Below are 15,126 nucleotides of genomic sequence, written 5' to 3'. Positions count from 1 at the left end.
CCCCACCAGCAGCTCCGTCTTTTCAAATGTTGTGTTCCCGCCGGAACGATGCTGTCACCGGACACGGCTTCCACATCTCACCCGGAGGAGACGCGTCCCAAGCCGCGGATTAACACCACCCGGAGCCGGGCGCTGTAACGGAGCTGCGGGTCATTAGGCGGCGCCGCGCCGAGTCTTAGTCCGCGTCTCCGCTCCGCCGGGCCGGCTCACTGCGCAGCTCGGGACGGCGCGCCATTTTGTGAAAACTGACAGAAAAATTCTTCTCCAAAAATTAGCAAAGGACGCGGCTTTCACGGCGCGTTGTGTCCGCCGGGACCACCTCGGCGCCCCGGTCTGCCTGGATGATCGTTGCGGAAACCGTAAAAGACGCGTAAAACGTCTGAATTATTACAAGGGTTATTTAGCGGCGGCTTGAGGAAAGGGGCTAAAGCTAACGCTAGCGCTAGCCGACGGAGCTAGCTCAGTGTTAGCCACTTTGCTAAGGTTAGCTAGTGGGTGATAGGTGCTGGAAATCAGCTGATTTGGGTAAACCGGCGTGATTTATGAATTATAACGCCGTGGAAACCATGGTGGAATAGGCCGGCGGGTCATTCCAGAGCAAAGTAGCGGTGAAGACGAGGGGGATCGGGGTTTAAGGTTCGCCGCCAGCCGCAGGGAGGGAGAGTCAAGCTGGATCAGCTGTCTCATCACACAGCAGGCTACTGGACTTTAAATGAAGATCGTGCCATCACAGGTGAGTGGTTGGGAAAAGATGCATTTATATTATTATTTCAAGGGCTAATGTCAACAAAAATACAGTAGGTCAACTAACTAACGTTAACGTCGGGTTATGGTTAGCGTCCATGCTAACGGTGCTAGCGGCTGTGTGTGTGTGTGTGTGTGTGTGGGGGGGGGGGGGGGGGTTATACCGTTAGAGTTAACCTCGCACGGTACGTGGGATTAGGAACACTGGTTCGTTTGCGGCCGCGTCCCGTTCCTACGGCCGACGGATGTCTCTGATTTTTTTTTTTGCCAATAGCCACTTTGCGCCGGGCCCCGCAACCCGCCGGGTGAAACACACCGTCACCAAGCAAACCCTGGACGCCGGACCGGGGAGAGATCCGCTCCCTCGGTCTGGAGGTGAAGGTTTTGGGGTTAGCTAAGCCGAGCTGCTGCTTGTCATCACGGTGTTACCTTGGAATCTGAGTCACTCAAAACCCAAAATAGGAAGATACTTTACAAGCAACACATCGAAACAATACGCTGTAATAGTACTTTATTACTTTGCTATATGCTGTGAACCTTAAATTAACAAAACCCCCCCAAAAAATAGAAGAATTGGTAACATGCGTTAAACCTAAAAAAAAATAACAAAATGACAGTATACAATAAACCTAAAAAAATATATATATATTGAAAATTTGACTATACAATAAACCTTAAAAATAAAAACAATTGAAGGATTTTGCAATATGCAATTCATCTTAACATGAAGTAAACTTGAATAAATGAATGTACAATATTTAATAAAACCCTGTATCGACAATTAACACGGGAAAAAAAAATAAAGCAGATTGTGCAAGTTTTGATGTATCAAGTAAAATCTGTACATATACTGTGTCCACCTGGCTGGAAAACACTATGTTATAAGGAGGATATAAGTTTATAAGTGTACGCTCCTAATGCTGTACTTTAAAGTCTAAATATGTGGAATAAAAAGCTGCCAAATATGTCCCTAAAATCCCCACCGTCACCACCGTCACCCCAGCAACTGTACGTACAGTGCGGTGTTGCTGTGAGGAACATGGCTCCCGGCTCCGGTGAGTTTTGGGGTTCTGTTGAGTTTAGTTTTGGGGATGTGCCAGGGAGGGGGGGGTCAGCGGTGCAAGGAGACGGCACTTTTCGGGGATGGTCAAGACGCGAGATGCTTGTGATACGTGATGGCTAATAATAGAGAAGCTATATTTACACCCTATACAGGCCCGGTGCCACAGCAGGAACTGTTCCTCCCTGGGTTCTGAAAAGCACATCTACACATTTAGCTGCTGATCTCAGCTACAAGTGCATTTTTTCGGGGTATTTCTGTGTTGTTTTTATTTTATTTTTTGGCCGGGCTCCACGTTGTCAGTTGTTTTCGGGGGAAGTTTTGTCCCTTGGTTCAACCTTTTGAATGCGTTTCTAAACGGAGGGTTGTTATAACTAACTTTTATTTGCGATAAGCGATGATCACGTGCGATCACTCACTTTGGTCGGTCTCGTTTTGGAGGTTTTTTTAGGTGGCAGCGACTACTTTTAAACCCTTAATGGGCGATGTGGACATGCTGAGAGGAGGCATCCAGTCAATCCACAACGATGACGCTTGGTCGTTGTGTGATTTATGTTTTTAACTGTTTGTTTAAAGAGTTCTTCCAGGCTCTCTACTGCCGTCAAATAGTTTTCCAAGTAGTCAAAACATTATTAAGAATTTCTGAAATACATCCAAAGATTGAAATGTGTTTTATATTTAAAAGCTGCTTCATTTTCCTTTTTATGGAGTCCTAACCCTGTATTGTTTGAGCTAAATTGAAATGACTATAAAGTAAATTTCCCGGTGGTAACGATGTGTTTTTTTTTTTTTTTTTTTTTTTTTTTTGTAGTGGGTTGTGGTTTGCTGCTGGACTCTCCTCCCAGGATGATATGAGATTGTACAGAAGATGCATCCAGGTTAGCGGCTCAGTCTGTACCCTGTAGGGGGACCGGGCCTCCTCTTTAGAACCTCACTGCTTCTGACAACATCTCTTATTTATACTAAATATATATACATTGCACATATGTACAGTCTTTAGGGCCTTGATTTCCTTCAGTCATTTATTATTATTATTATTATTATTATTATTATTATTATAATAACTGTTATTATTATTATTATGTTGCCTATATTATTGTAGTCTTGGAACAAATCCCACGCTGCTATGACTAAGTGACATTATGGTTTTGATGTTGCAGCTGAGAAGGCCAGAAACAAACCTTAATATTATTTTCAGTATCTTCTTGAAAATCCATGCCCGAGATTTTAAATAACATGTATAACAATTATTTCTTAAAATCAGATGTTAAAATTAAAGATAGCTCAAATTAAAAAAACAAAAAACAAAAAAAAAACCTATTTTAATACTTTTTTTAAATCACCCTGTTTTAATTCACTGATATGGTATTTTCATTCTGATGTAATATAATACAAAATCACGCTTGGGATGATTTTTGGGGAGCATTAACAAGCGTCTTTTTATTTTCTCTCTTAACCACTGTGCTGTGGTCCCTGGTTATTTTAGGTCCCCTATTTCTCCAACTGGCCCTGTATTTTTCCTTCCCGGCAGCTGGGTCAGCTTTCTAATGCTCTCGGATGGAGTGCAGCTTTTGGGATGTGCTGCTATTTTGCTGTCAGGCTCTTGTGTTGAAAGCAGCGTCTAAGTGTGCCAAAGTTCAATTTTATTTCTTGTTTATTTCTTGTTTTCTCATTGGAAAATGGGAGCAGCTCTGCCCTGGCAACAAAAGTAGGCTATTTGCATACTGCGTTGTGATTGGTCTGTGCATTGATGGGCTTGCCAAATCACGCTGTATCTCTGTGCTGATAGGCTATGCTAATTAGGTGCTGTTGCTGGGATTCTGAATAGTGGTTACTGTGTGGCTGTGAACTGTGTTGTCTGCTGAGAGATGCTGATAGCTGAACATGCTATTTAATAGTTTTTTGATTCCTTCTGGCTTAAAGTGAAGGATGATTCACTGTACAGTGTGGAAGGCGCTCATTTTCCTCCCTTTTTTTTTGCTGTTAAGCACACTATTTTGCACCTTTTTCACGCCACGGTTGTTACACGTGTATTATCTTTCTTTTATTCTGTGGACATCCTTTGATGCATATTTGTAATTATTTTAGCAGATCTCACAAGAAACATTGGATTTTATTGCCATCATTATTACAAAGAATGCATATATTGTTCAAATATATACAATTGTTCAAATGATTGTTGTTGTTTTGTGAATCTAAATAGCTTACAAATGTTAAAGAGCATGATTATATAGTATAGTCATGTTATATATATTAAATGTATATTATAAAGCATGGTTATATTCAAATGCATAATTTGCAAGAGTGTGTTTGCGTTAAATCTTCATTTAAACTACATTTTAATTGAAATCATACTATTGTATAGGTCAGACAACAATGATTACTTATATTAAATTATGAGATTTTGCCTAGCTGAGACTAGCCTGTATTGTTTTCGGTAGTTGCATTGTATTTGGCTTAGAGATGTCACGTATAGAACAAGTAACGGAGCTGTTCTACATCCAGAAAGCTGATGCCTTTACTACTTTGTGCATTAGCTTGTAAAGTTGTGCAGAATTAAGTTAACATGCAACTCATGACAATGTTAATTTCCTCCAGGAGGAGAGACTTCAGCATGCAAACCTTCGTCCGTCCGGCTTGCGCCCTCTTTTTCTTTCCACACTGCTGGTCTTCAGATGGCTGCTCCAATGCCCCATACGCACCAGCAGTACAGTGACCGCCACCAGCCAAGCACTGACCAATCTGCTACGGTCCTGCCGTACAGCGACCAGACCCCACAGCTCACTGCCAATCAGGTACAACATTAAAGTTAAAAGCAATTCCCCCATATACAAGCTGTTTAAACCTCCCCGGTCCAGTTGTACAATACTCTGAGATCACATTTTATGTCAAGGTACCTCATCATGATATATCCTTTCATTTATTAAGTAAACACGATGCTAGTGTCATCCAATGTGTAATGTAGCCAATAAAAGCAGGTGTCCCAGCATGCACTTTGCGTATTGATTACACATGTTGAATGGGATTTTTCTGTTTTTCTGATACCTCAGAGGCACATGCCCCAGTGCTTTCGTGACTCAACTTCAGCTCCCCTGAGGAAGCTTTCCATTGACCTTATCAAAACATACAAACACATCAATGAGGTTAGTATCACATAGTCTTTGTTTTGTTTAGCCTTTTGACTGAAACAAAGACATTTCATTTGGAGTTCAGAAAACTGACTATACAAACTATTATGCTGACTTTTTTTATTATTTTTTTCCTCGCCGTTTTGTGATTTCACAGGTGTATTATGCAAAAAAGAAGCGACGTCACCAACAGGGTCAGGGTGAAGACTCCAGTCACAAGAAAGAGAGGAAGGTCTTCAACGATGGCTATGACGATGATAATTACGACTACATTGTCAAAAATGGGGAGAAATGGATGGACCGTTATGAGATTGATTCCTTGATAGGAAAAGGGTCTTTTGGACAGGTGCTTAAGAACACATTAAAACAAATTTTCTCTTAGTTTCTTGAATTTCTCATGGTTTTTGATTTTATTTGATTAAATTTTTTTCCTGTGCAGGTTGTGAAAGCATACGACCGTGCAGAGCAAGAATGGGTTGCCATTAAAATCATTAAGAACAAGAAAGCTTTTCTCAATCAAGCCCAGATTGAAGTGCGGCTCCTAGAGCTCATGAACAAACATGACACCGAGATGAAATACTACATAGGTAACGCATTTGTCATTTGACACACATCAAGCATTTCCCAGGCCGAAATGGAGGTGTGATTCTGATCCATTCTGGGTTTTTTTTGTCTCTCAGTTCACCTGAAGCGTCACTTCATGTTCCGGAACCACCTCTGCCTCGTCTTCGAGATGCTTTCATACAATCTGTACGACCTACTGCGCAACACCAACTTCCGCGGCGTCTCTCTCAATCTCACCCGGAAGTTCGCCCAGCAGCTGTGCACGGCGCTGCTCTTCCTGGCCACGCCCGAGCTCAGCATCATCCACTGTGACCTGAAACCTGAGAACATCCTGCTGTGCAACCCCAAGAGGAGCGCCATCAAGATAGTGGACTTCGGCAGCTCGTGCCAGCTGGGGCAGAGGGTAAATGGTCCTCATTTTCTGCTGTCAATGCTCCTTTTCTGTCACTAACAAATGTTGGTAACTGTAATGTGGAGTCTGGTTCGTTTATTTATTTATATTTTGTCGGGTTTGTTTTTGTTTTGTTTTATAGATATACCAGTACATCCAGAGTCGCTTCTACCGCTCCCCAGAGGTGCTGCTGGGAATGCCCTACGACCTGGCGATCGACATGTGGTCCCTGGGCTGCATCCTGGTGGAGATGCACACGGGGGAGCCGCTCTTCAGCGGAGCCAACGAGGTCTGGCTTCAGCAACACACTCAAAACAAACACCGATTGAATTTTGTTAAGCTTGTTGTGCTCTGTGGTTTGTAAGGACATCAGTGGTGCGGGAACTGATTATACACACTAGAAAAAAGTCGACACAGAAAGATGACAAAGTATCTGGCATTTTGTATGCCTATTCGTTTTTTATTTTAACACAACTTTGTAGCTCACGCAGTTCGAGAACAACTAATGATATCACATCTCTTCTTTTACCGTCAATTTCAGTTCACTTTGAGTTCCAAAGACAATACACAAATCTCTATTGTGCTTCTGATTGTTTGTCAGGTGGATCAAATGAACAAAATTGTCGAAGTTCTCGGCATCCCCCCCAACCACATAATGGACCTAGCTCCGAAAGCCAGAAAGTTCTTTGAGAAGCTATCCGATGGTACTTGGAGTGTTAAGAAGACCAAAGATGGCAAAAGGGTAAGCTTAATTTTAGTATTTAGTATAGCTTAATAGTAAAATTATTATCTGAATCATAAAGGTGAATCCACACTAACCCCCACCCTCCGCTCTTGATCAGTATAAGCCTCCAGCCTCACGGAAGCTCCACTCCATCCTGGGTGTGGAGGCGGGGGGTCCAGGCGGCCGGCGTGCGGGGGAGTCCGGCCACGCCGTCGCCGACTACTTGAAGTTCAAGGACCTGATCCTGCGGATGCTGGACTACGACCCCAAGAGTCGCATCCAGCCGTACTACGCCCTGCAGCACAGCTTCTTCAAGAAGACTGCGGACGAGGGGACCAACACGAGCAGCAGCGTGTCCACCAGCCCCGCGCTGGAGCAGTCCCAGTCTTCAGGAACCACGTCCAGCACCTCCTCCAGCTCAGGTAAAACTAGCGATACCCACTCCAGATTTTGAGAACTTGTGGAAATTGACATTGGCGCTTGAAACATATTGGCTTTTGCCTAAAGCTTTTACTGATACGTGGCTTCACCTTATGTGAGCTGCATAAAAAAACATTCCAGGGACAAAGTTGATTGGAAAGTAGGGCTGGGTTATATACTGACGTGACACGATATGAGACTAAAGATTCTGATTATCCTAATACCGCGACATGGCTAAAGGTTGTATTTAAGGCTGCGTTACAGTTAAGTTATGTCATTTTCCAAACTTCATAAACTGCTCTAGCTGTTCACATCAACGCCTCTAGCTGCTGGATCATAAGATTGTTTCCTAAAAATGCATTGTTTTCTTACAAAAGCACCAATTGTCATCCCTAAAATATAGTCTTAAGGATTGATATTGGGGTGTCCGTGCAATATTGTGATCTTTGATATTGTCATAATCGACCAGCCTTATTGGAAAGTGACCATATCCTCAGAGTTCAATTAAGTTTTAGATCTTTAAGTTCTATAGGTCTTAATTGCTGGAGTGGAGTTACAGTTGGTGCTCCTTCACCGGAGCCAAAGGCAATGTTTTCTGTCTTTTTGATCTCTTCTCTGGTCATGTTATTGAGTGCTCTTGTCAGTCATTTGTAGTTTTATACAGCCAAATGAGTTGTACGAAGCTTGATGCTATGGGTTTAACTGTCGCTATGGTAACGGGGCCGATCATGTCCTTGTGAATTGATTGTGACTGTGTTACTGACTGTGACTGTTACTGACTGTGACTGTGTAAAGTACTAAACCATAACCCTCAACTATGAAGAGCAGTTCAGACGTTTAATGCAATGCACTTAAGTGCACCCCTCAGATTACCATGTTTGTAACCTGAAGTATTTAAGTTTAGATAAATATTCAAGGTGCTGCTCTGACACTAGAAGATGGTGTACCATGTTCTCAGGCTGTTCAACTTTGTCCTTCATTCAGATTAGTCTTGTACCTCACAAAGGTCTATCGGCGGGTTATTTGCCTCATACACAAGTGCTTTGACGTTGTCGTCGTCGTTGTTGTTGTTTCTGTAAGTTTATTAAAGCTGTGCTCGTGTTTCCTCCTGAAGGAGGGTCATCTGGGACAAGCACCAGTGGCAGAGCGAGGTCAGACCCCACCCATCACCACTTGCACAGTGGAGGACACTTTGGCACGGCCATGCCCGCCATCGATGGAGACAGCCTCTGCCCACAGGTCAGTCAGCTGCCTCCATGCATCATAAGGATACAGGTGTAAATACACATTTTCAGTTCTTGGATGCATTTCGTTTTGTTTTGCAATCATGTCTGAATCATGATACGTCACTTTTTTTTGCGTGATACCCTTCCTGTGATGTTTTTACATGATATCCCAAGGCACAAAAAAGGTACATTAAATGTTTAAACAAGGCAAGTCAAATATAAGGTTATATTTTGGGTTTCAGGAGAAATGTTTAAAAAGTGAAGGATGTAATCCAACCTTGTGATTTTGGCTTTCTGGTTATTTTCAGTATTTGTAATTACTAGTGTATAGACTGCATTTTGTGTTTCCATCATTCTACCAGAACCCTTGTCAGTTATTCACAACCAGGGCAAGAAGTGCCATAGCTCATAAAGATTTGTACTATAATTTCATTTTATATTTTGATTTAAAATGAAAAGGTGATGTCCATGGTTGATGAACAGTTCAAGGAATGTCATTTGGGTTATTTTATTTTCAGTGAAAAAAAATCTAAGAAATGGTCAGGTTATGATTTAGATTCTTATATGAAACACTGTTGGTTCTGAAGCTTGTAATGGATTTAAATGTTTTACTTTTACTGTTTTTACACCAAAATTAGCGTTTATACGCAGGTTTTTTTTAAATTTTATTTTTATTTTTTTAAAGGTGTGTAAACCCGCTAAAAATTCCCATTGCCCGTGAATGAGTATGCCTTTTTTTTCTGGTGTCACAACGTCAGAAACACGCTGGAAAAGGGGCGTGTCATGGTTTCAGTCTGATTGGGGGATGGGGCGGGGTGGTGGGTGTGCGACGGTGGGGAGCAGTAGAAACAGTTGAAAGAATTCATGTCTGCGCCAGCAGCGCCTGACGCACGGTGCACGCTCATCGGGCCGGTCTTTTGGTGGTGGGGGGCGGAGATGCTCCTCCAGTTCAGAGACCGGCTTGGGGCGGTGCCGGAGTGGCTCAGAGCCCCGCGGGGAGTTTGGGGTTTCCCTCCGGCAGCGGGGTGGTTGAAGCAGCCCCCCCACACTCTAAACATTTCATTGTCCCGCATTAGGGTGGGGGCAATAACTCCTCATTTTGGATTCTAAATCGAATATGAAATGATGGAAGGTTACACGGATATTCTTGTCTATTTATGCACCACCGTCCGTAACTTCGACGCGCGTCACATCGTGCCGGTAAAGGGGCAAAAATGCGGCCGTCAACCCGGATGTCAAGTTTCCATCGCTGCCGATCGGAGCTGGGGCCGATTTAATAAACAAAAAAAAACAAAAAAAACATTGTGACTATTGCAGGGTCATTTGTCCCGGGACTGAATGCCGGGTGCAACCTTTCCCACTAAAGACAAAAGCCGGGTGCTCGCGGGCGTTAGCGTGTTTTTGTGCAGTGGATAGAAGGGAATGGAGTTATGTTATGACTTAGTTATGAAACAAAATCCCTGACAAAACTTTTTGTACATAGTGGTTTGCTGGCTGTAATGTCACACTTATTGATGGAAAGATGTTGACTGTACTTACAGGAGGCTTCACTGTGCTGCTTCGTCATCAGACATGAAGAGTAACTCAAATTGTAAAAAAAAAAAAAAAAGTTCTATAACTAACTTTTGCTCTTTTCCTGGTGTGTGTGCAGGTGAGGCAGCCCTACCCTCCTCCATTGGTGTGGGGCGGTGGCGTCGTACCGGAGTCGGTCACCGGAGAGACCCATCCGGTTCAGGAGACCACCTTCCACGTCCCCCCCCAGCACCCCAAGGCCCTGCACCCCCACTCGCACCCTCACCACCACCACGGGCAGATGATGGCCACCCGGCCGCGCCCGCGCCACTACACCTCCCCAACACACAGCTCCTCGACGCAGGACTCCATGGAGGTGGTGCATGGCCACCTGTCCATGACCTCCCTGTCTTCCTCTGCCTCCTCTTCCTCCACATCGTCCTCTTCCACTGGGAACCATGGCAACCAGGCCTACCAGCTCCGCCACTTGCCCGCCGGCGCCCTGGACTTTGGTCAGAACGGCGGGCTGAGCATGGGGCTGGGCGCCTTCTCGAACCCGCGCCAGGAGACCGGCATGGCGGCACACCCCGCGTTCCCCATGGGCACGAACACGGGGCCCGCCCACTACCTGGCGGAGGGCCACCTGGGCATGAGGCAGGGCATGGACCGAGAGGAGTCTCCCATGACTGGGGTGTGTGTGCAGCAGAGCTCCATGGCCAGCTCGTGACTGCGCTGACACTCGGCCGTGTGTTTTTTTTCTCCCTCCCCTCCACCTCCCTCCCCCCCGTGCGTCGTTTTTAAGGTGGTGTTTTTTACTGCGAGGTGTGTCGAGAACAAAGCTGCTCACGTCAGAAGGGAGATATCACTGAACCGCTACTGCAGAGAAAAAAAAAACCCTTTTGTTAAGAAGTATATATGTAATTTACATCAGTCTTTCTTTTGCAATCATTAGGCACAACGTAATATCGCAGAATAACCATAGTAAGATCGCGACATCCATCTTACCATTTCACCGATTTCCATGTAACCACCAAGTAAGTCACCGTAACGGTATTATGTGGCAAAGATCTCCTGGGGAGCGTTTCAGAGTGAAGCTCGAAGCCGGCTCACAGGTAGCTGTCAGCGATGAAATGCTCGACGTCCTCTTTTCGGTTTAAGCGGCGGGAACGTCTGACATTATTGTTCCGCCGGTTGTTGTTTTGCCCTCTTTTTTTTATTTTTTTTATTTTTATTTTTTAATGGAAATTTAACCTAAGGAGCTGCTTGTAAATCCTTGTAGCTTGACGAGGGGAAGTGTTTGCGGTGATATTTCACGGTGTTGCTTGGTGTTGTGTAACTCTGTAAAAAGGGGAGCACGTCACAGCGGAGTTCCTCTATCGTGTGCTGGCCGGGTGGAGCGCAGACTCCCACCCCCCCCCCCCCCCCTCCCGCGGGGTGCATAGGGAGGCGCCATACCCCTACGGCCCGGAGGCCCCCACCCCCCCACCCCCGCCCGGCGCGTGGCCCCGGATGCCGCCACCGGGGGGGCCCCACCCCCGGCACAGACGAGAGCGGCGGCAGGTGGGCGGGCGGGCTCGGCGCGACGAGAGGATCGGGGCCCCGTGAGAGGAAGACGGTCAACGGCTGGTTCTTAGACAAACCTTTGGCCTTATGACTCATGGACTGGGAATGGGTTGGAGCTGGACATATTATTTGAATTAAGATGGCTTTTCTCTATTTTTCTCTCTAGACAGCCCTTAATTCTTTAAGGAAAATTAATACAACATTAAAAAGGTAAATAAGAATGGTAATTTGAGGCCTTTCTCTACTAAGATTTCTTCTTCAGCAGGGCCCCACATAACAGGGTCTTATTGTACACAACAACCTCCAAACATTACTTCCTTGAAAAATGTTATTCACTGGTTAAGGATTTTGCAGTGGAAAGAACTATCGATTCCAGAGTCTACCCTTTTGCTTTTTTGTTATTAATTTTTTTTCCTCCCCCTTTTGCATGTAGTTCCTCATCAGAACCACCTGCACAAAAGTCTCTCCATCCAAAAACATGGAAACTGAAGAAAAAAAAAAAAAAAGTTACGTGACTGCCTTTTTTCTCCTCAAATTATGCTGTGAATTTTACAAGAATTTATTTTCCCTTTGGATATGTTTTTATACCAAAGCAGTTGTTTTATAGCATATAGGTGTCTGTAACCAATAATGTAGCAGTTCACCACTTTTGACGCAAAGTTTATCAAGATCTTATTTTAACGTCAATACAAAACAGCTGCAATATATTACTTTAGCAAAACTGGAGACCGTTGTTGAGACCGTTGGCTATTGTGTATTCTGATCAGATTTGTTTGCAACGTTTTACCAAAACTGTTTCCATATTAATTGGTAGATTATTTTGGGAGTCTTTTAAAAACTTTGGTATGTTAGAAAATTTGGTAGTTACTCTGCAGGCTCCGGAGTAGCAGTATAGAAGCTGATGGTTTAAAAAAAAAAAAAAAAAAAAAAAAAAAAGCAAAAAAAAAAAAGAAAGTAAAAAAAAAAAAATAAGGAAAAAAAAAAAAGACGAAAAAAAAAAAGCAAAAAAAAAAACAGAGACTAATGCGTTCTATTTGTGTCGTCGTTTTTTCTTTTGCCCCCCATCATACTATTTCAAAGGGTTTTGCTGCCTTTCATACATCATTTGGTCAACTTGCTACGTTCCGCCACGAATCAAGACGCCACGTCGTCGTTCTGGCAGAGTAAGGGTAATTGTGGGAGATCAGAATTAGTTTGAAATGGTCTTGCTCCAGCGCGGCAGGGCCAGGTCCCTGTGATTGTTTGTCCTATTTAAAGGGAAGCGGTGCCCATCAGCCCACGATCTCATGCTTTGCTTAGGCAGACATGCATGTCCTCTCAGATCATTTACAGTCGAGAACCAGAATATTTTGAATTTTCTTTTTTTTTTTTTCTTTTTTTTTTTTTTCTTTTTTTCTTTTTTTTTTTTTTTTATATCAGGGAATTTAAAGTGCTTTCTTTTTCTGTTGCTCATTTTTATCAATTTTGGAATTAGAAAACCTGCCCACGGCAGCCTTGTAAGTGGAGGGCGGGGCAAAGGTGATTCTAGAGTCAATTTAGAGGAGAGACCGTCATGGACAAATCATACTTGGTATTTCCACAATAGAAATGTAAAGCTACCTATAACTTGATTGGGGTTTTATCTGGGTGTCAAGGTTACTTGCAAATTATTTTTCATACCCCGTAGAATTTGAGACATTCAGAATTTGCCAATGGTTGGATTTCTGGCACTCATACTGGTACTAAACATTCCAAAATAAAGACTGAAAAAAAAATTGACTGCAGTGACTCGTAAGTGTGCGCCTATTTCAGATCATGCTGATTGACCTCTTATTTAGAGCAGTTGTCATGAAATGCAGCCCCTTTTTAATAGTTCAAATAGAATTTATGTATATATTTATATTTTTTTAATAAAGGAAGTATAGAACTCACTACCTTGCTCCTGCTGGTATGTTGATTATGTTTGTCAATCTGGTGACCATTCAGTGGGCAGGATTTCCTGTTTTCTTAGTGGCAAAACCTTGCCTTTTGGCAGAGGTACTTGACTACATCAGGACAACATTATGAGGTAGGGTTTGAATCAAACAGGGAAAGCTAGATCTTCAAACCTTAATGTTCACAGGGTATATTGTAAGTGCATGTACATCACAAACTTTACTTTTTGGTTATATGAGAAGCACATGGTTGGAAAAAAAAAAAAAAAAGTTCCATTTTTCATAAGCCTGTTTAGTTTGTGGGTTTTACACAGATCAGTATACTTGTTAACATTATATCTTACACCCAAACAAAAGTCTGAATCCTCTGATTTTAATTTGAATATTTTTCCTTTTCCATTTTATTTTTTATTTTTTTATTTTAATTTTTTTTTAAATTTTATTTCACATTTTATCACTTTTTGTACATGCAACATGCACTATAGAATTGAACAGCATGGGGGAAAGGATAAGTCCATGTATCCACAGATTGTAAGATCTAGTCAAGACTTTGCTGTGTTTATGACAATGCCCTTTGTATTATATTAAGACAGTCTTATGTATGATATATAAAAAGAAGTTAATTGAATCGTTCTGCGTGTCTTTATTTTGATTTTTTTTTTGTTTGATTTTTTTGGTTCTTTTTCTTTTTGGCCACCGAAATGTACGTTTCCTGCAAACGCGCCTCTCCCGGTGCTGCGGCGGCGGCGGTGTCGCTCTTCTGCTTTTTAACATGAGCTCAACGTGCAGCTGTGGAGTTGCGCAGGCGGCCGAGCCCGGGTCCGGCTGCGCCCTGCCCGGGCCGCTGCTATATGCGCTCACGGCGGCCGTAACGCTGTCGTGGCTCGTTGGTCTAGGGGTATGATTCTCGCTTCGGGTGCGAGAGGTCCCGGGTTCAAATCCCGGACGAGCCCGCGCCGCCTCCTTTTTTTTTTTTTTTTTTTGGTGGTAAGTGGCTTGGGAGGCGGAGACGCGCGGGACCGTCGGCTCCGGCTCCGGCTCCGGCTCCTCGCTCGGTCCGCGGATGCACCTCCCCCCGCGGCGGGCCCGGCCCCCACCGCCATGCGGCACCGGGCGGCGCTGCCTCCCGTGACCCGAAGCGCAACTCGGTTGATATTTGAACCCCCGTGAGAGTGATTATTTCAAACCATCATGTCAGTGACTGTCATTGCAAACTTCAACCGGACATTTCAGAGGTTTTTGCTTTTTTTTTTTTTTGTCCACTTTCGTCCACATTTCCATTGATATTATTACACCCAAGCACACGATATGCAAGTTGACCAATGCACGGTGGCTCTCCGGGTGGGGCCTCTTCTTGTGCCGGTGTGTCGGCCCTCTCATGGCTGTGTGCGTGCGTGCGGCATACAGGCCTGTCCTCCTCTGGGGGTCAAAGGTGGCCCGGGGCGTCCACGCGGGGAGCGCAGTTCTCATGAAAAAATAAACAAAAACATCGTGACGACGATGTTCAAGGATAAAGGTTCCCGACCCCAAGTCAGGGCAACGTCACCTGCCGGGGGCTGAAACAAGTCTGTTAACCTTGTACTGACGACAAACGAAAAAACGCGACATCCAGGTAAAGTCTACGCGACATCCAGGTAAAATCTGGTTGAATTCTGGTTTAATTAAAGCTTAAGTTTGGGTGATTGGTCGACACGGGCTGGGTTCAATTGATTGAAATACTCCCGTAAGCCACTAAAACGCAAGGGCTCGTCCGGGATTTGAACCCGGGACCTCTCGCACCCTAAGCGAGAATCATACCCCTAGACCAACGAGCCACGTGATAGAACGGAGATTCCAATTATAGTAAACTGTGGAAGGTGATCGCGTCACATCCAATCGTGA

General features: G+C 44.1%; 1 protein-coding gene across 2 annotated transcripts; it reads left to right on the top strand.

Annotated features, from left to right (window-relative positions):
• dyrk1ab (dual-specificity tyrosine-(Y)-phosphorylation regulated kinase 1A, b) lies at nt 1-13,873 on the top strand. 2 transcript variants are annotated; one of them, XM_080006894.1, is made up of 12 exons: nt 1-733; nt 2,616-2,682; nt 4,403-4,599; nt 4,855-4,947; nt 5,090-5,278; nt 5,372-5,519; nt 5,613-5,899; nt 6,030-6,176; nt 6,489-6,629; nt 6,730-7,033; nt 8,146-8,270; nt 9,909-13,873. In XM_080006894.1, exons 2-12 carry the CDS (start codon nt 2,673-2,675, stop codon nt 10,494-10,496), a joined length of 2,229 nt encoding a protein of 742 aa, XP_079863020.1. In that variant the 5' UTR covers nt 1-733; nt 2,616-2,672; the 3' UTR covers nt 10,497-13,873. The 2 variants fall into 2 exon arrangements, with proteins under 2 accessions (XP_079863020.1, XP_079863021.1); XM_080006895.1 differs by lacking the exon at nt 2,616-2,682.
• Nucleotides 13,874-15,126: the final 1,253 nt, after the last annotated feature.

This window comes from Zeus faber (genome assembly GCF_960531495.2).
Source record: "Zeus faber genome assembly, chromosome: 9".
NCBI lineage: Eukaryota > Metazoa > Chordata > Actinopteri > Zeiformes > Zeidae > Zeus > Zeus faber.
Note: the sequence above shows the minus strand (reverse complement) of the source record. Positions and strands in the feature narration are given on the sequence as shown.